General features: G+C 39.4%; 2 protein-coding genes across 2 annotated transcripts in view; one reads left to right on the forward strand and one right to left on the reverse strand.

Annotated features, from left to right (window-relative positions):
* Positions 1 to 791: 791 nt before the first annotated feature.
* Positions 792 to 5,664, reverse strand: ifrd1 (interferon-related developmental regulator 1). The gene is made up of 11 exons (XM_077593976.1): positions 5,418 to 5,664; positions 4,357 to 4,543; positions 3,204 to 3,328; positions 2,975 to 3,132; positions 2,851 to 2,901; positions 2,026 to 2,204; positions 1,839 to 1,947; positions 1,612 to 1,746; positions 1,414 to 1,542; positions 1,251 to 1,346; positions 792 to 1,160 (listed from the first exon to the last, which is right to left on the reverse strand). Exons 1-11 carry the CDS (start codon positions 5,446 to 5,448, stop codon positions 1,074 to 1,076), a joined length of 1,287 nt encoding a protein of 428 aa, XP_077450102.1. The 5' UTR covers positions 5,449 to 5,664; the 3' UTR covers positions 792 to 1,073.
* Positions 5,665 to 16,643: 10,979 nt separating this feature from the next.
* dock4b (dedicator of cytokinesis 4b) overlaps positions 16,644 to 26,336 on the forward strand; it is a 92,618-nt gene continuing 82,925 nt past the window's right edge. The window contains exon 1 of the mRNA XM_077593536.1: positions 16,644 to 16,844. Coding sequence (XP_077449662.1) covers positions 16,808 to 16,844 — 37 coding nt within the window. The 5' untranslated portion in view covers positions 16,644 to 16,807. The remainder of the gene's footprint in view (positions 16,845 to 26,336) is intronic.

A 26,336-nucleotide genomic window follows, 5' to 3' on the forward strand; every position in this document is an offset into this window, starting at 1 on the left:
AACAACATGACATGATTTTTGCAGTTTTGTGGTGAGATTCCATTGAGTTTTTAACAAAGTGCTTCCTTGCAGAATGACTTTTTTGATGTACTGCAAGATATAAAATGGACATTTTCTTCATGTAGTGTTTTGAGAACAATTCCAATTGTCATCACTGTAATTTTTATATATTTATTCATATGAATGCGTGACAGTTGATTAGAATTAACGCATAATTAACGCTTGCGCGCTTCATGGTTACTATGTCCGCTTCTATAATTTTACAAACTTGCAGTAGTGACAACCTTGGGGTTTTCAATGTGTGTCGGCAGGCACAATGTTCTGCCTGGTAGCCTTTATGGGCAGATTTCTCATTCTGATTTCAAGTCGTAAAAATGATTCACACACATGCCATTGGCTCGCAACGACCTTCTTAGCAGGAAGAGGTTTCTGCTCTTTAAACATGCTAAGCAAAGCTAAAATATATAACCTAACTAACCTTCTGGGAGGTTATTTGACACCTATTTTTGTGGCGAGACAGCTTGAAATTTTATACATAAATTCTTTCTAAATGACATAGGTATCAAACTTAAGGCCCAAGGGCCAGATTCTGCCCACTACATCATTATGCGTGGCCCACAAAAGTAAACCACAATATTTATATCACCTATTTTTTGTTGAACTAGCCAAATGCACAATGAAAAGAAAAATTTATATTTAAATTGCACCAAGAAAGAAATTACAAAAATAATTTTGTTGGTTGATGTTGTAACCAAAACAATGATCAAAATGTGTAAAGACAAAAAACAAAATTCCTTTTTATACAATTTATTTAACATCATTTAGGCGCCCAAATACAATACATTAAACACCAAATTCTAAACAGACATCAATTAAATGTCAGGGGTGGCAAAAAAAAAAAACAATACTATACACGCTGTGCTACTTTAAATCTAATGACAAAACAGCAAAATGGAATATTTAACAGACAGAATATACAACTGAACTATTCGCCTGAATGCATGTGCTGTGTAGCTGAACAAAAACTGGAAAATGTAGCAATTTGAACCATAAAACCAGAAAATATTGGAGAATTAGAAATCACCCACATCAGATCTCTTGTCCCTGAACTTGCTTCTTGCCTTGGTCCGAGCTTTGAAAGTGGCAGAGTTGTGAAGATGCTGTCAAAAAAACCATCAAAACAAAACATAAACCAGGTGGCTTTGAATGAAACGTTCAGTTTAACTAAAAGGAAAAGACGTGCTTCTTACCCTCTCAAAGCGGGAGATCTTCATGGCTTTTATCGTAGCCGAGTCGACCAGCACGGGAGGTCCGAGTTGGAACACATCTCTGATGAATTCGTTAGCCTGCGAGGAAAGAATTTAACCATCCGGTCTCATACCTATCACGTGGCGGCTAGAAATCACACCCAACCTGCAAGTGGTAATTCATCCCAGAGCCCACAAACTCCCTGAACGCGTCGTACGTCCGCTTTCTGAGCCAGCTGTCGATGGTCATGCGTTCTGTCCCGAAGCGTATACTCTCCGACTGGAAGTCACCCTCCTGGAAGAAAGAGATGATTAGACTGCGAGGTCGAAAAAAGAGCTTCAAAAGCGGAGCCCTTCAACTCACCTCGACCGCCTTGAGCACGTCCCTGAACACCGAGCGCTGCTTTTTTTTATCCGTCTTGGCTCGATGCTTGTTGCAGTCGGTGGCCAGCGCGTTGAGCTTATCGCACAACTCCTCCCAGTTGTCAAATTCAAACTCCTATTGGACAAAGGAAGCTGTTTATCTTTCTTTTCAAAAGCCCGCCCGGCCTCCGCATTTTTAAATCCAATCTTTCAACTGAAAACCCTCACCGGGTCCATGTCTCTAGCCAACTCAAAAAGCAGCGCAATGGTCTCTCCGGCAGCGATTCTCATGTTGACGTCGTCGCTCTCCAACAACCTGGGAAGTTTGGGCAGGTGCCTGCACGACAACAAGGGGGAAAAAAGTGCTCAGTTGGGCCCGATCTACGTCGTCGCTTTTTGGCTTTACGTCGCGTACTTGTGCAAGATGTCTTCGAGCTGGTTGCTGGTGCAGATAGTGAGCAACAGCGCCCAGGAAAGAAGGGCATTGGTGTGGAGCTGGCTAGTAGGAGCGTTGATAGATGGGCACGTGCCGTCTGCCTTGGCATAGGAACGGGTGAAGAGGTTCTCGAAGCACTCCATGGTGGCACGAACATCCTAGAACAAGGGTGTCAGACTCGGGTTGGTTCGCGGGCCGCAGTAACGTCAGCTCCATTTCATGTGGGCCGGACCATTTTAGATATTTTTTTTAATAAATGGATTAAATGAACTGGATCAAAAGCCCTGATTATTCCGTTTTTTTATAGATCTAAAAAGGTTTATTTGAGCTTTTTTTTTCTTAGTAAGGGGAAATCTCTTTTAATCAACTTCAAAAGGAAACCAAAATTTTCTGTAATTATTTTCCATATTAAAGTGGAAAACAGAAAATGTTTTTATATATTTTTAGATTTTACAAAATGATTTTTGAACTAAAAACACAGAAAAAATGATTTAAAAATGGCAATTGATTTAAAAGGGGGAAAATAAGGAAATATAATATACATCTATATCTATCATTTTAATTTGATCTTAAAACAGAAAGTCGGCACTCATGATTTACTTTCCCGGGCCACACGCAAATTTCATATTGCGACTCATCGCATGACAAAGACAACAAGTCTCGAGTACAGTTTTCCATTTGCCCTGTGTGGGTCTTGACAATTTATTTTTGAATACTATTTGTTATGATCTAAAAAGTTGTGATAGTGGGACTTTAATACATGGATTATAATTATATAAAAAAAAATTAAAAAAAATAACTTACCAAAACATCATCTTCTGCAACCAAAGTGCAGAGGCCCAAACTTGTCGCCACCTAAAAGTGAGGGTTTTGTTCAAGCATTTTTGTTTCGATTTCAGTTTTTCCGCACTTTTGTTGGACAACCTACCGCTTGTCTTCCTTGCATGTTCGCCGTCCCGTCAGCCAAGATGTTCTTAAAAACAGTCTTAAGCGTCTTGAAAACTTCTTCGCTCTCAATTCCCGAGCCCAACTGGATGCAAAGCAAGCAGGCTAAAGACGCCGCTGCACGCTGCTCTTCACCTTTGCCTGTAAAAGTCCAGCCATTTTACTCGATTTCTACTTTCAATATTCCGTGGTTCCCAAAAAAAATCACTGACCTTTTTTCAAGCTGCGCTCGATACTATCCGTGATTGTCATCCTTCGCTCTGAAATGAACTCGTACAGAATACGTGTGGCCATTGCCGTTTTAAGTCCGTCCAGCGCCCCTTGTCTGGTTTTAGCACTGTGGAAACAACATGAATTTTCATGTACAGTGGTACCTCGACCTACGATCAGGTCTACCTACGACATGCTCGAGGTACGATCAAAATTTCGATCGAATAATTCGCCCTAGATACGATCAAAATTTCGAGATGCGACCAAGCCAGGTGGCCATGACATGAGGCTGTTTATCATTGTAGCGTCTTTTTTTGCTGCATCTCTTTCGTGTATAACAGATATCTATGAGCACTGAACGATTTATTCAGACGAGTTTCTCCTACGCATCGACCAGGAAATGCACAACGCACATGCGCGGGCAAAAAGAGGGCTTTCTGGGTAATGAAGTATACTCGTACACACAACACCGATAGCCAATGGCACCCTTTCTCAGAATAAAACTTCATTACCCACAATCAATACATGGGTAGGCTGTTATTCCTTCCTTAGCCTGTTAGCTCCCGCGATCGCTCATTCAAGACTACTTCTCGTTGGCAAGTGGCCGTGCGTTATCCTATTGCGAGGACATTTGTGTGCATCATTTTCGGAATATTTTGAAGGGAATACAACAGCAAACAGCCTATCGATAGCGAACGTGAGGGTGGAGGCGTGGCAAACAGCTAACCAGCCCAGAACGAAGGTTAAAAAAATATATATATATTGAATTCAGTTTTGTGTAAAGTTACATTAAACGTATGTTTGAGTGCGTCTATACATATTAATCCAAGTTAATTTAAATTTGTTTGTTCCGTTACGAGTGCGTTGTCGTGGAAACAAAACATTGTTTCCAATCCAATATCCTGTTTGGTGTTTTTTCAGAGGGTTGGAACGAATTAATTTGTTTTTAGTTCATTTCAATGGGAAACGTCCGCTCGAGTTACGAAAAGCTCGGCATACGATCTCAGTCCCGGAACGGATTAAGATCGTATGTCGAGGTACCACTGTATTTAGAAACTGAAAAGATGATTCAATTCAGGGATCATGCAATCAGACGGGAAACAGTTTCATTCTTGGGCGCAATTTCCCAAAAATGTCAAATCGCTGCAGAAATACCTCTTATCCACCGTGCTGTCTATGAACCCCTTTAGCTTGTACTGGAAATCCTCTTGGGCGGAATCCTCGTTGGCCTCTCCACCTTCATCCGCCACACTATTGCCATCACTGAAGCTGCTGCAATGACTGAGCGTCTCAACGGAGGCGTCCTCGTCGCTGAAAGGCTGCACGTTTCCATGCTGCGGCCCTGAAAGGTAAAAAAAAAAAAAAAGCTCACGTACAACTTACATAATACTGGCATAGTACAGGAGCAAACACCAGTTATCTTATCTGCTCCCGTATGATCCAAGTTTGCAGATATTACATGGGATGTGTTTGCACAGGCTGGAAAATAAACCTGAATCACCCTGACCTGTTTGCGAGGACATGGCAAGACAACCTCACTATTTTTCCATTTAATTTGATAAAAATCGCACACGTGGTGTCAAGGATTAGCTCGCATTGTAGTCTACCATGAGATGCCGTTGGAGTGCATGTGTTGACGTGGACTCAACAGCTGAGCCAGTTTCTACAGTTTTGGGAAAGAACCGCCTTTGACACGCCCATAACAACCGCAATGAATTTAGTCGCATTATTACAACGATACGACAACAGGGCATAACACGTGACAAATATAAAATACATGAGTTATAACAGACAATCCTGAGACCAGATCTAAAAATGGAATTCATCAAAGAGAGAATACAATTACGTGAATTAACGTAAACAACCGGCGCAAAGCTAACGGGTGTGGAATGTACCAAAAGTGGAAAATACAGAGCGATCGAAGTTAACGTCTTATTAAACTCATTAGGTACAAGCAAGAAGTCATTGACGAAAAATGTATAAGGCCAAAGAATAGTGTTCGATCGCACGTTTTAAGCGTTTTGTGTTAGCTGCTAAATTAGCCGCAAGATGTGTTTTTATCTTTCTCCCCAAACGCAACCCCATGTTTGTAGTCCGCGCACCAGACACGTTCAACGCAACTCAACGGCCAGGCGCCTCTTAAAAAACTACAAGTAGCACGACGCCGCGCATGGGCAACCAAGGCCGCATCCGCCATGGCCCGCTCTTGGACTCACCTCTGCCATTCTTCTTCTTGGCCTTACGCATTTTCTCAGCCCCAAATCGGTCGGGTTTGATCCAAAATCAGCCAATACACAACCCGGTTTTACTATGTTGTCTCGTAATGTTAAAATAACCCCGCGGTACTGTGAAGAAAAAGGAATTGAAAGCGATCTTGGAGGTACACCGTTGTCCGAGACGATACATTTTCCCTCATACACGCGAGTGTTGAGCACATCACGCGCCCCTCCACTTTTTACCGGCAAAGCCGACCAATCCGGGAACAGAATCTTGGTCGCATGGACACACGCGTGACGTATGAGTGCACAAACAGTGGGCGTGTTTTTTTGGTCACGTTTTCACTACAGTACAAGTAGTACTATAATACTGTATGCTTACTCCTCCAAATCAAGTGCCAGGAAACCTTTAGATTTCTACATTTCCCAATGTTGCACAACTGCATTATCTCTTACTATTAACGAGTTTTAAACTAAAAGCGATAAAATCCAAAATCTTTAGATTAATATCTGCATTTGAAATGAACTACGACCACCTGGCTCGCTCCCAAAACCAAACAAATGCATTCCTTCTACTGGCTAACTCAAGACCTGCAGGGAACAATAAGATCACAATTCATGTAATTAGTCATAGCCCCCCTCCCCCTGCCCCCTAAAATTACATTTATGATTTCTTTCCATAATTATTTTCTCAGCCTCAGCTTGAAACAAGTTTTAGAAATGTGTCAAATGTTGAAAAAAAGTAACATCAACAAAGTGCCAAACCTCCGTCCTAAATATAATCATTTTAACTCTCCCAAATATTGCTGCACACACCAAATTATATAATCAAAAAATATACAATTACAATTAGAAAATTATGGAATAATCTATTCGATAACTGGTTGCTAGATGTAAAAAAATAACAAAAAAAACTCATGTGTATGACTCTATGGTTAGGTATTGTCTGTAAATTACTTGAAATCACATAACTGAAGTGAAAAGGTTCAATTAAATTGCACCTCAGAAAGTGTTGTTTGCACGCTAGGGGGAGCCCTTCTGTTTCAAATTCCAACGGATTGCCTCTCACATCCCAGAGTGAAATTCCCACAGATATGTTTCTGAGTTTGATCCATAAATTACTTTCACTGCACTCACTGCTTAATAAACAAGGATGTGCCCCTCAACCATGTCAGACTGCAAAAGCAGCATTTCGTCAGGTGGATTTCGGCTCACACCGGGCGTGCATTTTGAGTTTTCTTTAATGAAATTGAAATAGCGATGAGTGGATAATCACCTGCCAGAAGAAAGAGCTCAGTGTGATGGCCGCTTGGCATTCCATGCACGTTGCATCAGTGGGCACGGGCCCCGATCAACTCGTTGCCACAGGAATACAAATTACACCAAGTTAGCTGAGAAAGATGGTAGTGACCGAGTCTCTGCATGTTCAATTAAAGTGACTCACTTGTTCCATTTCCCTAAAAAAAGGCTCACATAAAACTCATTTACAAACATTGATGTCACCATCTTGACGCGATAGTTCCTGGATATTGAATGTAGTGCTCATTTTTTTCGTGTGCGGTCGATTGGTCGCCGGTCTTTTGGTCGCCGTCTTTTGGTCGCCGGTCTTTTGGTCGCCTGGACCGCGACAACGGGCGACCAAAAGACCGGCGACCAAAAGACCGACGACCAAAAGACCGGTGACAAAACAAGGTAAAACAACATGGTCTACGCATCAATAAAAGCCAACAATGGCCCTGAGCAGTTTCACTGAGCCGACGTGTGAGTGTAGAAGAGTTTGTATGTACATGCGTTGTCCCTTTAAGAAGCGACGTCCGTCAGGGTCTTAACAAGTTCTCCAACAAAAAAACAATAAAAGTCCGGGAAATTTGGAGCTTTTCTTTAGCCTAATAATTAATAGGGCATTAAGTTTGACTAAATAGTCATTCACAGTTTGTTTTTAGGGAATTTGAGCAACGATTTAAATGGTAATTATTGTCTTGACTGTGTTTTAGCATGCGCACCAGTCCCTGGTAAAGCGAAGCAACCCAGAAAATATGACTTTTCAACCCCTTTATTTCAGAGTTGGAAGGGCTTCTTTCTGGTGGTATAATTGTTTGAACAGATGAAGAGTACATGATAAATGATATACGTAATGAATGAAATGTCATAAAAAGTATTTTTCTATTTTTTAATAAAAATAAAATGCATTGCACTATTAACTGTTCCATTTATTTGATTTACTTATGAACCCTTTTTTCACTTTTCACTTTATTTTGGCACTCTTGTTCTTTTGTATAACCATGTCATACATAAATATATATCTGGAAATTGCACCCAAGGATGAACAGATCTCCTCCTGATGTCTTGTCTTGCTTATTTTGTCTTTTCGTGTCATGTTATGAACCCTTAAAATTCACTTTTTTTAAACTGGAAGCTCACTGTATGTAAATCTCTCACTTTGAAGAACGTCATGCCAAAACGCCTCGACAAATTGAAGCCTGAAGGTTTAGTCTGCTTTCATGTCACTATGTTTATTTTTCAAATGTATGTAAATTTCTTGTTTCAACTCTCTATTAAGGGTGATGGAGGCCTTCGTCAGCAACACGACTTTCTCCATAATTCCCGACATGGATTTTAATTGATCAAAGCAGCCCGAGAAGGAGTGGAAGGTCAGTCAAAATGTCCTAACCCTGCTCTGGCTTTTCATCTAAAACTTCAAAACCCCATCACACTCCCACCGTGCATTCACATTCCTGTCCTCTCTGTTCATTTCCACTTTGAGAGGTTAAACACAAAGCTGATGAGTATACAGGCGTCAAACCTAAGGTGTGGGGGGCAGGTCTGGTCCGCCACGACAAATTGTGTAGCCCACAACATGCTAAAATATCATTGCTGGAGATTGAAGACTCCAGAAATGGTGCCCGGACATTTCATCGACGGACAATTCGTCGACGGACACTTCGTCGCCAGACAGTTAGTCTGCGAGTGATTCTTGATTACTTCCTGATGTGGGTATTTAAGCACCACGGAAGTGGTAGTCATTGTCGGATCGTCCTGTGTGACACTGCATACATCGCTGCAAAGGTACTGTTCTCCATGCTCCGGTTTTGTTTCGTTTTGGGATGTACAAGTCCTTGTTATTTTGTAAAGCTTTTTGAGTCATTAAAGTTACTGTCATGAGCCCAGTTCGTCTCGTCCCCTCCTGCTTCCCCGCTACTGGGTCCAAATCCCTCCGATCGTAACAAATATGTTGGTCATCGGCCTGCAAAACAACACTAAAACCAATTGAAACCATTTATAAGCAAGCTTTGAAAAGTATTGGACAGAAAGCCAAAAACGCACCACCACTGTCAGGTATTAAAAAAAACACAAACGCCTGAACTGGAACAATACTGTTAAATATGCAGATGCCACCTTAGTTTACAAAATCTTCCAACACAAAGCTCCTCCTCCACTGCAAGATTTTGTACAAAATAATTCCAACACATCAAGAAGGGCTGGCTCTAGAGGTGACTGTGTAGTTCCCTTCAAAAAGAGTGCTTTTCGAGACACCAAACTGGTTAGATCTGTTTTTATTTGTACTTTTTTATTTTTTGGCTTATTTGGAAGTGAAGCAGCCACTTGGATGTGATTCCAATTTTGCCCACTTTCAAAGACAGATGGGTTTCCAATCAGTCACAAGCCACGCCACTAGACACAGCTGGTTCTGCTCCATCACCACCGCTCCTCCACAAAAGTCCCTTTCCTAGTCAAGGAATGTCCTCTATTTTCTCCTCTTCCTCTTCTGTCACCTATAAATCACATGGAGGGCAGCCAGAGATGCGAATGCAAATTTTTACCCTGGCAAAATAAACGTAGTAGCCATTCAATGCGATGCAGTCCAACGTTGTACGTTTGTGGGGTGACGACGGGGCGCTCGGGGTGAGTGCGCAGGCTTTGTGCGGGGTTATGAGGGTGGCCTGTGTGCACTCCAGCTGCATTTAACATACAGAAGAAGAGCAGTGCCAGTTTTTTTTGGCAGGCCACGGGAGCTACAGTGCACAGATTGTTCCTTGACAGGACGGGAGAGTCACAATTTTACAGAATATATATATATATATATATACAAAATTTGTCTGAATTTCTTTGTGCAGCCACTTAATAAAAAATGCATTTTGTCTTGATTTGAAAAGACAAATAAACAATTAATTAACAGCAAATATACTTTTTTTATGTTGACCTTTTTATATATATGTATATATATATATATATATAAAGGTCAACATTAAAAAAGTATATTTGCTGTTTATTTATTGTTTATTTATCTTTTCAAATAAAGACAAAATGCATTTTATGACATATACATATATATCATAAAAAATGCATTTTGTCTTGATTTGAAAAGTTAAATAAACAATAAATAAACAGCAAATATACTTTTTTTAATGTATATATATACATATATATAGAAAAAGGTCAACACTAAAAAAGTATATTTTGCTGTTTATATATATATTGAAAAAGGTCAACATTAAAAAAGTATATTTGCTGTTTATATATATATATATATATATATATATATATATATATATATATATATATGTCATAAAAATGCATTTTGTCTTGATTTGAAAAGATAAACAATAAATAAACAGCAAATATACTTTTTTAATGTATATATACATATGTATGTATGTATATATATATGCATATATATACATATATATATATATACATATATATATATATACACATATATATATACATATATATATATATATATTGAAAAAGGTCAACATTAAAAAAAGTATATTTGCTGTTTATTAATGTTTATCTATCTTTTCAAATCAAGACGAAATGCATTTTTTTATTAAGTGGCTGCACAAAGAAATTCAGACAAATTTTGTGACCAACTTCCAAGATGGCTTTGCCACCCATTAATGTACTTCCATTAACTTATATTTTTATCTTTAGCAAGAAAAGAAACAAATAAGTTGCTGGATTAGGTAGACCTTGTCAGAGTTGCCTGGCAACCCACACAATGCCACAAAGAGGGTGAAGTTTGGCACTGATTTCTATCTTACACAAGCACAGGTTGCATAAGGCTACACAAGTCATAAAAAAACAACACCTAATCATGCAAGGGATTCATGAAAACAATATTTGCTCGAGTAGACCCCAACGCCACTCCAACACGCGTCAGTATTCCCCTCACTGTTCCGCTTCAAACACAGACGAGCGATTCAATCCAATCCGATGCTCCCCGCCTGGCCTCGTCCATGGTGATGCGTATTTTGGTTGCAATAGGTCACCACCCACTGTGCGCTGCGTGGTATGGCCTACTGAAGCCATGGGAACCTCCTGTGAACTTGCCTTGAGGGATAGCGGAGGGATTCAAGGCCTTTTGGGCTCCCAGATGAAGCGGCGTACGGAATTTGAATTCAACCCAAATAGGCACGGCTTCAAAACAGCAGGAGGTTGCCAGATACTCCTAAATGACTCACCTGTGTATGCTATGGCCCTCGCATGGATGCTTCTTACTAGTCATACTTCATACCTGTCAACTTATACCATTTTCCCGTATTTTACATTCATGCTTCATACCTGTCAACTTATACCATTTTCCCGTATTTTACATTCATACTTCGCACCTGTCAACTTATACCATTTTCCCGTATTTTACATTCATACTTCATACCTGTCAACTTGTTTTTTGATCATTTCAAATGGTGTATGCCAAGGGTGTCAGACTCGGGTTGGTTCGTGGCCCGCGTTAACGTCAACTCGATTTCATGTGGGCTGGACCATTTTAGTTGTAATATTTTGATTTTTTAAAAATAAATGGATTAAAAGAACTGGATTAAAAGCCCTGGATATTCAGTTTTTTATAGATCTAAAACAATGTTTATTTTAGCTTTTTTAAATATATTTTTAGATTTTACAAAATGATTTTTGAACTAAAAACTGAAAAAATTGATTAAAAATGAAAATTATTGATTTAAAAGGGGGAAAATCAGGAAATTTAATATACATCTATACTCTTCATTTTAATTTGATCCTAAAAGAAAAAGTCGGCACTCATGATTTACTTTCCCGGGCCACACAAAATGATGCGTCGGGACAGATTTGGCCCCCGGGCCGCCACTTTGACAAATGTGGTGTACGCCGTACAACAAATTTTGTACAGGATTTTTTTAAGTACGTTTTTTTGTAAAACCCATCTCGTTTTTACCCATTTCTGGTCTAAGCCGGATCGTCTTGGTAACTGGTAGCAGACAAAAAAAGTCATCGTCGACTTTTAATAATGTCATGCTTATAGCATGATGAAAAGGCGGACGTGTGAAAGGGCGCATCTTTCACACGTCCGCCTTTTCATCCTATAAATATAGCGCGTCAGCAAGCAATGTACCCATACAGTCAAGCAGTCAGCGTCATTGGCATAGCCTGTTAGCTCCCTCGATCGCTCATTCAAGACTACTTCTCGTTGGCAAGTGGTCGTGCGTTATCCTATTGTGAGGACATTTGTGTGCATCATTGTCGGAATATTTTGAAGGGAATACAACAGCAAACAGCCCATCAATTGTGAACATGAGGGTGGAGGCGTGGCAAACAGCTAACCCGGCCAGAAGGTATAAAAATGTAAAACAAAATTAGAATTCACTTTTGTGTAAAGTTACATTAAACGTATGTTTGAGTGTATCTGTATATATTAATCCAAGTTAATTAAAATTTGTTTGTTCGGGTACGAGTGCGTTGTCGTGGAAAGTTGCCCCCCCCCGCGAAATCAGTCTAATTTTAGTTCTATTAAACACATTTTATTACTATTAAACCACTAGTTATGTGTTACTTTGTTAGTAGATGGCGAATTAGAAGAAATAAAACATTTTTTCCAATCCAATTTCCTGTTGTTGGTGTTTTTTAAGAGGGTTGGAACGAATCAATTTGTTTTTAGTTCATTTCAATGGGAAACGTTCGTTCGCGTTACGAGAAGATCGACATACGAGCTCAGTCCCGGAACGAATTAAGCTCGTATGTAGAGGTACCACTGTACAAGCTATTTCCTGTTGATATGACGTATTACAATGCATGCTTTTGGTTGGGCCTCTAATTCAATGAGAAAAATAGCAGAATATCAACATAGAATTTCATTTCCATATACTGTTTCATTTGAAAAAAAAAGAAAATGTCAATTGTCGATGCACGAACCATTGAGTCGACCCCCAACCTGTCTTTGGAGAATTTCTCTGGAATTCATAATTTAGCATTTTTTCCCCTTCCATTCCCTCATGATTGCATTCACGTTTGTAAAATATGCAGGCAGTGGTAAGATCAAAGATACATAGAGCGCGTTACGTATGTAAAATGGCTAAGAGTCAGTCACGAGTGCAGGGGTGTCAAACTCTTTATTATAAATTGACACTTCTTCCATGCAAATATTCTCCTATAGTATTAATTTATTCACATGTTTTATTTCATTCAAAAGAGAGAATGCATTGAATGTTTATTTTCATCTTTTGCATTTTAATTCAAAAGAAAAGTGGTATTCTTTTTTTTTCTCTTATTTATTTATATTTAAAACAAAAATTGGAAGCGTAAGCAATCTTAGTTTCCTATATGCTTTTTACAATTTTTGGATTAAAACACCCCATATATTCATTTTTTTTTAAAGGATCATTCCTCTTTTTGTCTTTTAATCATTTGTTTTTCATTCAAAAAATGATTTTTTTTGTTTTCATTTACATTCAAATAAAATATATTCTGTTTTGTTTATTCATTTGATTTAGTTTGATCAAATACTTTTAAAAAATATCAAATAAAATATGTCAAATATTAGATTTTTAACATTTAAAATCGGTTTTCTAAAAAAAAGGCACACAAAAAGACTGCTGTTTGTCATGTTGTCCATTTAATTTATTTAACCCGAGCCACAAAGATTCATCAATGTCAGTATCATGCTAATAACGACTAAGCTAATCACACGAGGAAGGAAATCATAGATTACAATCACCATATTGAATTATGCCGACGTGGTTTATCTGTTGAAACAATATTAAATATGAATCCATGCAATCTTGCATGTCAACACGCTCCCAAAATAACATAAACAAATATAAATGAACTTGGATTACGATGCAGACACACTCAAAAATAAGTTTAATCGAACCTAACACTAAACTTAATTCTAATTTTGTTGGACATTTTGATACCTTTCTTCTCCCGGGTTGGCTCTTTTTGCCCCGCCTCCACACGGACTTTCAGTCAATATCGAGGGTTGTTTCAGTTAGTAAGTCCCTTTAAAATATTCCCAAAATGATGCACACAAATGTCCTCACAATAGGATAATGCACAACCACTTGCCAACGAGAAGTAGTATATACGTCATTCGCACTGACTAACGGGGAAAAAAACACTGAAAAAAATGCAACGCTCCGCCAAGTGCTCGCAGAGACATTACAAAAAGGGAGTTGCGACCAGAGACATTACAAAGAGGGAGTTGCGGGGAGAGAGACAGTGGCCATGATGGTTTTTATGAGCAGCATCTCGCGTCCGCTGTCTGCTCGTATATCAAAATTAGTTTCGTATCTCAAGATGAATATTTGCCCGAAATTTTACTCGTATCTCGAATTGCTCGTATGTCGGGCCACTCGTATGTCGAGGTACCACTGTATTAATCAACACTGGCACGCTCTGGGAGAACCTCAAAAGATCAACTCACAAGGCTGTAGGTAGTGTGGCGAATGACACTCAAACCGACACCCTCTGGCCTACGCACCGATGATAAAGAGCAAGTGTGCCGGCCTTTTGTAGCTCTCTGTCATTTTGTTTAGTTTTTTTCACATATGAGCAAGACCTGTGACTAATACTGGGTAACAAAACTTTGCCTGCCTGATTACTGCTTGTGTCTGTCAGTCGAAAAGTACATTTAAAAAAAAGGGAACCGGGTGATTCAGCCTTTCCTCCATTCTTTAAATAGAATTTATTTGACTTTTTTTTTCTCGACAAAACCCCATGACAAAACTGTGTCTTATATACATCCGAATCTGTATATGGGTCACTTGTTTAGTAGGTGTAAGGGAGGGACTATGGATTACTTTCATTTATGACTGCCATCTGTCTAGCATGTGTACACTTGCGGGCACAATCGTGTTTTTCGCTAGTGGGTGTTGAGGGTGGGGGGGTCCAGGTGGTTGGTTTCTGTCATTTTGCACCCACAGAGAAGAACAGCACGGAGCTTGTGAGTCATAAAAACACTCTGGTGTCATGGGCCAAAGTCGTGTCCCAGTAGGAGAAAAAATGCTTCAGGTTTTATGACTTTTTAAGTGGCAATATGACACAATTGAAAGCACTTGACCAGGTCCAGTTGCAGTTTTTCATTACCCCATTTGTGACATGAATGCTCATAATGATGTGGGCTCCTCATTTGTTGCCCGAGTCCTAGAAAAAGCCCCGTTTTGGGGTATGGTGGGCTGTATTCATACTTTAATTTAAAATGACTTCAATGGCTACTCTGCCACTGAGTCATGTCACACGTCACATGGAAGATTTGATTTGAAAACTAAAGGTTTAATTGAGAAAAAAATCATTAAAACGTAAGAAATTGGATTGGATTGGATAACTTTATTCATCCCGTATTCGGGAAATTTCGTTGTCACAGTAGCAAGAGGGTGAGGATGCAGAAGTAGGAAGGGCATTTTAGACATAAATAGATAGGTAATAAGTAAGTTAATAAATAAATACATGAATAAATATATAAATAAATAAGCGTGTTGCTGATATATATATATATATATATATATATATATATATATATATACATATACACACGTGTACATACACATATATATACATACATACACATAGATGTACATGCATGCATACGGTAGGTCTTAACACTCAGCCATTTGTTTTGTTAAAGAGCCTGACAGCTGATGGGAGGAAGGATCTGCGGAAGTGCTCCTTCCTGCAATGAGGGTGCCGCAGTCTATTGCTGAAAGAACTTCGGAGGGACTCCACAGACACATAAAAGTGAATATATGGTATAATAGAGGAAAAAAACAAATAATCTCTATAAATATTGTGATTAATCACCATTAAAATGTGTCATTCTTGCCCAGCCTTAATTTTTAGGCTAGATTTTGAAGTATGTTTTTAAAATTATTTTGAGTTTTTAATGTGAAAAATCCATTAATAAAAGCATCTGTCTATTACTTCAATATTGTCTATCTATTTCTATCTTGCTCAATCTCTTTCAGTCAACTACCGAACTGTTATTTCAGCTAGAAACATGAATTCCAAGCACATCATTTCCAAGGTGAGGAATCTGCAGGGTCCCGTTTTACTCGGCTACAAATACAACCCCCCTCTTCGTCTTATGATTTATTCATATGCAGAGTAGAAGGTTGTACCATCCAACAATTTACCCCCACCACTCCAGTCAGAATGAATGAAGCTAGACAACATGTACTGTACGACTAAGCCCACTCAGTCTGTTGTCTTTTAATTAAAGCAAAAACGTCCAGCTCGAGCTTTCTTTGCGGTGTAAAAGACAGTCGAGTGACAAGCAAGCTGTGATTCCCACCCCTCCCTCCAGTTTTCATGCTTTTTCCTCCAGATGCATGCATGCATTTTTTATGCATCAAGTCCCACTTGAAGCTTTGACCGTCCTGCTCAAGGTCATACTCATGCACCTCAAGCACAAAATTAAGTGTACACAAATTCTCCAGCATGTCTTTAAAGGTACATCTTCTTCCATATTTGTTTCTTAATTTATTTTATTCCTTGTTTTTCTTTTCTGACCAAAACCAGAGCGCATATGAGTAAACTAAACCATTAAGACCACTTCCTAACCACATTGACGTCACGGGATGCCACTACAATTCCCAAAATGCAATGGTCGTGGTGATGCGTTCAAAGACAGCTCGGACGTTATCGTGGCAAAATGACTGCAAAATGGTTTGCCTTCCTTGGTCCGTAAGCGCACATTTAGACAGTAGTAAAATAGGTTTTTCCCTACCATAATAGCATTAAATTTCCATGAAGATGAGTGCATTCGTTTTAAGCAAAAGCTTATATATTGCAAAGAAAAAAATGACTAGCTAAAAAGCGATCTCACGGGAACCTCAATATCTTGCAGCCATGAAAATACGTAGAATTAAACCCACGAACGCCAATGTAAACGTTCACGCTCAATTCAAATCAAACTGTCGACTTGCGTTAAAGTAATCGCTTGATGTCCGACGACACGTGAACGCGGCTTATCTCCGTACCGCTACCAGCTGCGGCGGCCGTAGCAGCGGCGCATTCTCGCCGTGTAAATCCAAACAATGAGTCCTACTCCGGATCGGGGGAAATCACGCCAGTAGAATGCCACCGACCGGACCGATTTCTCTGCTATTCCCTCTCCGAACTTGAGAGCACCCACCACAAACATGTGGATACCCACAGAGCAGGAAAAATACGGCGTTGGTAAGTTTAATGCCGTTTTTTGGGGGGGTGTTGAATGTGTCAAAGTGCAAGGCTTGTGATGCGTTCACTGACACGGTGTTGTGTGAGGCGTAAGATGCGTGTGTTTGTTTATTGCGGGAGGATGTATTTTTTCTTTTTTTTCCCCCTACTAATTTCCTACAACAATGGGGGGCATCCGATCTGATGATGAGCTTGCCACATTGCAAAGCATAGTGTTGTCGATGTGCAAAAAAAATAAATCGCCCCCGCCCCCCATGGGTTGTCTCATCAAAATCGCCTTAAATGAAAAAAAAGAAGCTTTATTATTATTATTTTTATTAATATAAATCACTTCACTTTCAAGAAAAAAAATGTCAGTAAAGAGCCATGTGGGGGGTCTTTGCATTGTTTCAGGATGTCTAGGTTTGTAAATCAAACAGTAAAGTGAGACAAACAACCCACAACAAACCAAATGTAGGAAGCAAGAGGGGGGTGTTGGAATACAGTCTTTTTTTTCCTGCTTGTGTGGTGTGAATACCTATTTGTCGCCCCCCACCCCCGTTCACCCCTCCAGCCCACCGCTTCTCCTCCTCACAATGACATGATCATTGAGATGTGATGATGTTAAATATCTCATAATATTATTCCCAAGGGATATCAAGGAGATGCACTTTCCTTTAAATTCCCCTGCAATTATTTTCCTATTATTATGTAATTCATGCAACACCAACTCCGTCACGCTAAGAAAAATAACAACAATAAAAATAGCCTTTCATTTCCAATGGTTAAAAAAATTCAAATGCTACTTGGTTTATGGTTTTTGTCAAATCCCCACATGGAAAATTAATGATTTTTGGCAAAAAAACATTCAATTCTCAATTCTGCCTAAAAATTCTATTCATTTCCAACTGCACATTTAACTAGTTTTCATTTACTTCTATTGATTTACAAGTTGGACCTGCAAAAAAATGTCCCTAACTTTTGATCAAAAAAACTTTGCCCAGATTGTCAAAACATTCAATTCTCAATTCTGCCTAAAAATTCTATTCATTTCCAACTGCACATTTAACTAGTTTTCATTTACTTCTATTGATTTACAAGTTGGACCTGCAAAAAAATGTCCCTAACTTTTGACCAAAAAAACTTTGCCCAGATTGTCAAAACATTCAATTCTCAATTCTGCCTAAAAATTCTATTCATTTCCAACTGCACATTTACCTAGTTTTCATTTACTTCTATTGATTTACAAGTTGGACCTGCAAAAAAATGTCCCTACCTTTTGACCCAAAAAACTTTGCCCAGATTGTCAAGGAATGGATGCTACCCAAATTTCCTCAAATCAAAAGGAAAAAAAACTAAAACAGACAAGAAGTGCCCCAAAACTTACATTTCAGTTGACAAAAATGTAGAGTTCTGCCAACATTTGACAGAAAAAAACAGGTTTCATCCACTCTCCTAGTGATTGCCAACTCACACCTGCAAAACAGTGGTCAATTTTGCCCCAAAAAACATTTTTACCAAAATCATCAGCAGTCAATGTCAACAGGAAGTTACCCAACAAAACAAGAGAAAGTGCCACATATATAAGTACCCCTAAAAGAACAAAAAAATGAATTAAATTGAATTGGATGCCTGTATAGTGACAAAAAGCCATTCCATTTAATTTAAAAAATATCCAAAATGAACTCTCGCTTTCCATTGACAACAATAAACACATTGAAATAATTTCTACTGAAAATACTGCTTGTAAATACTCATCTTTTCAGTACCACTGGTGGCTGAATTTGCTCATTAGCCAATGACGTGACCCCAAAAAATGCCCCAAAATGAACAGAAAGTGACCCATTAAACCCATTATGATTATGAATATGTTTATCTAACACATCCTGGTGTTAACCTCTCCTGCAAATGCACCATCGGGGCGGTCCCCATCTTGCCGTGACCTGAAATCAGTGAAGCAAACTGAACTGGGAAGTAGCCCCATGGCTTCTTTCTTGTCATAAGACGTCTTCCTGTTAAATTCTAAACTTACTCGTCTTGAAAACACTGCCCCAAAAAACCTGACCCGTCTTACTCTGCCACACATCCTCGAGCCGCACATTTTAATCGCAGACTATCCAATTTCAAAGTCTGTTCAGACTGGATTAAAGGGTGAATCTTTATTTTAAAGGCTCAATAGTCACTATTGTCCCTCCTCCCAAACTCCTGTTAATTGGATTAAAAGTCTCAATCCCTTTCCCCTTAGTAACTAAAATTGAATTTTAAACACATACATAAAGGGCAGTAGAGCTCATCTTTTGTTCTACAGGCCCCCCTTCTGTTTGTATTTTTTTTTTGAGGAAGGAACTAGTGTTTTCCTGTTGTGAAACAGCAAACCCCAAAGAGACCTACAATAATAATACAAATTGTAATAAGTGGATGATAGTTATATACAGTGGTACCTCGACATGCGAGTGGCCCGACATACCATGTCTCTGATCGCAACTCCCTCTTTGTAATGTCTCTGCGAGCACTGGGCGGAGCGTTGCATTTTTTCAGTGTTTTTTTTCCACCGTTAGTCAGTGCGAATGGCGTATATACTACTTCTCGTTAGCAAGTGGTCGTGCGTTATCCTATTGTGAGGACATTTGTGTGCATCATTTTGGGAATATTTTGAAGGGAATACAAAAATCAAACAACCCTCGATATTGACTGAAAGTCAGTGTGGAGGCGGGGCATATAGAGACAACCCGGGAGAAGAAAAGTATCAAAATGTCAAACAAAATTTGAATTAAGTTTAGTTTTAGGTTCGATTAGTACTATTAAACACATTTTAGTAATATTAAACCACTAGTTATGTGTTACTGTGTTAATAGATGGCGAATTAGAACAAATAATTTTTTTTTCCCCAATCCAATATCCTGTTTTTGGTATTTTTTCAGAGGGTTGGAACGGATGAATTTGTTTTTAGTTCATTTCAACGGCAAACATTCGTTTGAGTTACGAGAAAATCGACATACGATCTCAGTCCCGGAACGAATTAAGCTCGTATCTCGAGGTACCACTGTACTCTGGATTAGTCATGTAACCATACGATACTCGGTGCTCGATACAGCTATTTTTGGAGTATCACACACAATTGGATTTGTTCAACAGATCGGATCCCATCCAGTGATTTTTGGCTGCTAATCAAAGCACTAGGCAAACATTTCCGCTGAGTGGTCGCCAAGCCTCTATTCGAAAACTAATGCTAGTATCAGAGCATCCTGTAATATTTGTAAACCGAGCATCCCCTATTATTTGGAATTATCCCCAGATCCATAAACAATAGAACACCAATATTTGTACTCCACGTTCCCTTCCAGGTGAATTGTCAGGGGTATTTTTCTTTTCAATTGCACACGGGACCTCGTTGAACAACTTTTAATCCGGCTAATACTGGATTGATCTTTGATCCGAGGGGTCAGGGGTCACTAAAAAAACTGCTAATCCTAAATTATTCATACAAGCAAGAACAGCTGTTTCCTCTGAAAAGGAATTAGCATACATTACCTGGTCTGGATTTGAATCCATAGACACCACTGTTCTTCCTAACTCTTAAATATTAGCACAAGTAGTCATTTTGAAATGGCAATAGCAGATTTGTCATATTTTTTTGGACTGTATCGGCCCAGAATGTGTCCCAGAATGCTCCCCAGGTTTTATTTGATGTCGGAGCAGTTAGATAAAGATCAAAATGGATCATCGCTTAATTGGACGGCTGCCGTTGTCTTTGATGTCGATTCATCTCACGATGTAGCCGTTCCCGTTTAGGAAGACCAAGACCGCTCGCTGCATTTGATGAAATATGAATGGACTCAAGGCGAGTTGGTATTAAGGGAGTACCCATTACGCTCTTACTGTTTTTTTTTTTTAACCCAGAGCAAGTTGCTTAGAAGGTGAGATGTTCATATCTGATCCTGAAATTGACTGAAGTCGACAGGGAAATGAATTTTTGAATGCAAAATGTAATTTATGGCATCAGATAAAACAAAGAAATGAGACTAAATAGCATCACGTTATGCCTTGGAAAGACTCCGCCTCTCCTCATTAAGAGCCTTTGATAAAACCAATCATGCATTTCATTGCTCATCACAACGTAGACACATAATTAAGCTAGTTTAACCAGAGTGCGAATTGTGAACAATGATTGATTAGAATGGTTTGATTCTTAAAGTAAAATGACGGTTTAGTTCTTGTGTGTCAAAGTGGCGGCCTGGGGACCAAACCTGGCCCGCCGCATCATTTTGTGTGGCCCAGGAAAGTCAATCATGAGTACTGACTTTCTGTTTTAGGATCAAATTAAAATGAATAGTATAGATGTATATTAAATTTCCTGATTTTCCCCCTTTTAAATCAATAATTGTAATTTTTTAATCCATTTTTTTCTGTGTTTTTAGTTCAAAAATCATTTTGTGAAATCTAAAAAAAAAAAAAAAGCTAAAATAAACATTGTTTTAGATCTATAAAAAACTGAATATTCAGGGCTTTTAATCCAGTTCTTTTAATCCATTTATAAAAAATAATAATCTAAATATTATATCTAAAATGGTCCGGCCCACGTGAAATCAAGTTGACGTTAAAGCAGCCCGCGAACCAACCTGACTCTGACACCCTTGTTTAGTTCTTGTGTGGAATATTTATACTTTTTCATCAAATACAAACTTATTGTTGGAAAATCTGGGTCTTTTTTTCAGTTTTTTAAAAGTTGTGTTTTTCTTAACTTCTGCTTTGGTGATTACAATTTGATATTTGCATTAAGATAGCTGGCGGTTGAAATATATGTTTTGTATTTTTGTGCGATTATACTATTTAAAATGCGGGCGTTCTTTTACTTAGTCAATTAGAATTTCTCCGGTCAATATTTTTGTCATTCTGCGAAGATCAACATCCATTTTTTGTATGTTTGGGCCTGCTTTGGAAGGACGGTCGGGGTCGAGACCCCCGCCTCCCAGCGGGGGTGTCACTGTGGGTACTGGCGCGTGTCGGGGATGGGTTCATTGTCACGGGGCACCCCTCAACTCGCCCACTTGGCGGGGGGATTAGCAGGTTGTTTTGAAGTGGGGTGCCTATGGGCCCATTCCAGCATCATCGCCATGATTCCGAACGAGGTTTGGGGGAGGGGGTGTGTCAAAGTGCGGCCCACCCACTCGTAATTGCTTCTCCATCTGCAAAGATGGCGCCACTTACACCAACGCAGTCGCTGTCAACACGGATGGCGAGCATGTAGGCGTCGGCTGCCTGGCGAATTGAACAGATGCTAAAAAACAAAGATTACCGTATTTTCACAACTATATGGCGCATTGTTTTTAAAGGCGCAGTGTCAGTAACGAGTGCTATTTCTGTATTTGACACACAAGACGCATCGCATTTAAAGCCGCACCCACTAGATGGTGCTGCGCTAAAGGGAATGTCAACAAAATAACATAATAACTCATGTTGAACAGGTGGGCATCTCACCAAAGTCGTCATTAATCGAGTCAGTAATTTCTGCCTTCCTGAAAGCTCGGACCACAGTTGAAACTTCCACTGGGAATGACGGCGAACATAGAATTAATGTGCTAGATCGAGTTGAGCTCAACCGAAATGCAACGCCGTTTTATATATCTCAGCATTCACTGGCGCACCGGAAATATAGTCTGGGGCTGCTTGCCGTAGTTGCCAGAGCTGTTGCGGTTCAATATTCATCCATATATTATATATTATATATATATATATATATATATATATATATATATATATATATATATATATAGTTCGCAGTCTGGCTTTGAATGCTCTGTTGACGCCAACATCTAGCGGCAGGAGTTCTTTTGTAAATCCAGCCGGAATGACGGCGAGCACCAAATTAGTGTGCTCGCCGTCATACTGGGTGTATTGACAAAAGAACTATATATCCCAGCAGTCACTACGCAGTACTTTTTCTACGGGGAAAATAGTAGAGTCGGGGGCTGCTTGCCGTAGTTGTGAGAGCTGTAGAGGATGGTGTACCCTATCCACTGATTTATTTGATTTTATCGTGATAACAATTTTAGTATTGGTCCATATATAAAGCACACTGGATTATAAGGTGCCCTGTCTATTTTGGAGAAAATGTAAGACTTTTAAGAGCGCCTTATAGGCGTGAAAATACGGTAAGCCATAAATAACAGAATTTGCTAGAGCTGACCGCTATGTCCAATCTTTTTTGTTTTTTAGTTTCCAGTCTTTCTGGTTTATTATTCAATCAAGCTATGCTCTAATTTACTCTGGCCTACAATTTGAATTAGCGTGGAAAAAGGCTGGTTTCTTTCAATCCGACAACATGGAGATGTAAGAAGATGAATGGATTGTGGGGATTAGATTCTCCTTTTTGCCGCTTCTCGCTAGCTCATCCCGTTGTTGGGGGTGACACAGACGAGCCCACGTGCAGTATTAGTCCACAGCCATGCATAATGTTATGACAGGCCAGCGAGGGTGGGGGTGCATCAGCAGTGGCGACGCGGGCTTTCCTGCTTTTCCACTTCAGTGGCGTCCCAGCCTGCTTTGCAGTAGGGAGCCGCTCCCCCTTGGCGTTTGCCGGCTATATTTACGGCCCATATTTCACATTCGCTTCAATATGAATTGCTGGTTTCATCTGTGTCGTGTTTCTAAAGGCTTTTTGCATGGCAACGCGCTCGTAACATAACATAAACAAATTTAAATGAACTTGGATTACGATGCAGACACTCTGAAAAATAAGTTTAACACTAAACATAATTCTAATTTAGTTTGACATTTTGATACCTTTCTTCTCCCGGGTTGGCTCTTTTTGCCCCGCCTCCACACTGACTTTCAGTCAATATCGAGGGTTTGTTTAAGTTTGTATTCCCTTCGAAATATTCCCAAAATGATGCACACAAATGGCCTCACAATAAGATAACGCACGACCACTTGCCAACGAAAAGTAGTATATACGCCATTCGCACTGACTAATGGGAAAAAAACCACTGAAAAAAATGCCACGCTCCGCCCAGTGCTCGCAGAGACATTACAAAGAGGGAGTTGCGACCAGAGACATTACACGAGGGGGTTGCGGGGAGAGAGACAGTGGCCATGATGTTCTTATGAGCAGCATCTGGCGTCCGCTGTCTGTTCGTATATCAAAATTTGTCTCCTATCTCAAAATATTTGCCTTAAATTTGACTCTTATCTTGAATTGCTCGTATGTCGGGCCACTCGTATGTCGAGGTACCACTGTAAATGTATGTCGAATGTGTTAAAAGCAAACACCACGTGTCGCGAATATTTAATGAGGTATCTTGACATTTCAGCAAAAATCTGTATGCTACTGTGGTGCTTTTGTGAACACTGGATAGTTTTAGGTTGCAGTACTTATATTACACTCCGGCAAAAACATTTGGAAAAAAAACGCTGGCGTGCTGCTTCTCGATATCAATGTGTGACTTCTACTCGCAAGAGGTTAATGGGATATGTCCTATTAGGAATTCAACGGTTTAACTGATCCGTGAGGGCCGAATGGGAAACAGGTCCGACGGTGGCATTTTCATTCCAAAATCCGGGTTTCAAGTCAACGACAATCAATGTGATTGGCAGTCGAGCGGCGCCGGGAACGCGTCGAGAGACGCTTGTTTTTGCGCTCATTTGTTGGATGAAAAATGATTGCGCGCCGGTGTCGTGTCAGTTATCTGTTCCCCGTGGCAGTAATCCGGGTGAGTCGTATTGACCATAAAGGAAGTGTACATTGATTTGTGGGTGCACGCGCTCGTGTGCGAGTGCGAGGGTGACCCGGTGTAATCGTAACGACCTCGGGGCTTCCATTTGCACAGAATAGCATAGAGCTGGTTTTAGTCGGATCTATTTCGGCTCAGACTCTGGTTACTTTTGCCAATGTGCTGGATTCAATACGTTAAAACAGGGATGTCAGACTCGGGTTGGTTCGCGGGCCGCTTTAACGTCAACTTGATTTCACGTGGGCCGGACCATTTTAGATATAATATTTAGATTTTTTTAAATAAATGGACTAAAAGAACTGGATTAAAAGCCCTGAATATTGAGTTTTTTAATAGATCTAAAACAATGTTCATTTTAGCTTTTTTTAAAATATATTTTTAGATTTTACAAAATGATTTTTGGACTAAAAACACAGAAAAAATGGATAAAAAATTACAATTATTGATTTAAAAGGTGGAAAATCAGGAAATTTAATATACATCTATACTCTTCATTTTAATTTGATCCTAAAACAGAAAGTCGGCACTCATGATTTACTTTCCCGGGCCACACAAAATGATGCGGCGGGCCAGATCTGGCCCCCGGGCCGCCACTTTGACACATGTGGCTTAAAGCATGACAATATTAGAAGTCGACGATGACTTTTTTGTCTCCCACCAGTGACCGAGACGGTCAGGCTTAGAGCAGAAATGGGTAAAATATGAGATGGGTTTTCCAAAAAAAGTACTTCAAAAATCCCGTACAAAAGTTGTTATACGGCGTACACAATTTGAAATGATTAAAAAACCTATAAAATACGGGAAAAATGTGTAAGTTTACAGGTATGGTAACACCACAGGCAGCTAATGTTCCCATTGTTGCCATTGTTTTTGGCTTTTGTCACATCAAAATTAGCACGTAATCACGCAGTCAATTTCCAGTTGAGTGAGTGTGACCATCTATGCCACGTGTCAAAGTGGCGGCCCGGGGGCCAAATCTGGCCCGCCGCATCATTTTGTGTGGCCCGAGAAAGTAAATCATGAGTGCCGACTTTCTGTTTTAGGATCAAATTAAAATGAAGAGTATAGATGTATATTACATTTCCTGATTTTCCCCCTTTTAAATCAATAATTGTCATTTTTTAATCCATTTTTTCTGTTTTTAGTTCAAAAATCATTTAGTAAAATCTAAAAATATATTTAAAAAAGCTCAAATAAACATTCTTTTAATCCATTTATAAAAAAAATCTAAATATTATTTCTAAAATTAGCACGTAATCACGCAGTTAATTTCCAGTTGAGTGAACGTGACCATCTATGCTTTTAAAGTCAAACATTTGGCCACAGAAGGCTACCGTCACTGCAGCAACTGCGGACATTCCTTTGAGGTTTTTGTGGCGTCAGCTGGGGTTAGGAGTTCTCATTTGCTTCGTAAAAAAAAAACCTTACTCGTTTTGTTGCTGATTCATTTAAAAACAACATTTCTAGAGCCGGAATAGCGGTTTAAAAGCAGCCAACACACTCACAATGGCGTATATACATCATCAGCTACTTAACGTGTTTGGGAAAACTACTGCGGAATACTAAACTCGTCAATTAGTCAATGTGACCTAAATGGACAGTTTGAGCAAATAATGCCAGGCGGAGAGTGCTTAGTTTGACGTGCAGGCCATCCAGAGCAGCTGAGGTCAGTATTTTTGTCCAGATTCATTCCTGCTATGATATTTGGCCCCCAAAAAATCCAAAAATATAACAACAACAAATGGAGCAATTCCACAAAGCAAGTGGTATATCGAAAAAAAAG

Source organism: Stigmatopora argus, chromosome 23, assembly GCF_051989625.1.
Source record: "Stigmatopora argus isolate UIUO_Sarg chromosome 23, RoL_Sarg_1.0, whole genome shotgun sequence".
NCBI lineage: Eukaryota > Metazoa > Chordata > Actinopteri > Syngnathiformes > Syngnathidae > Stigmatopora > Stigmatopora argus.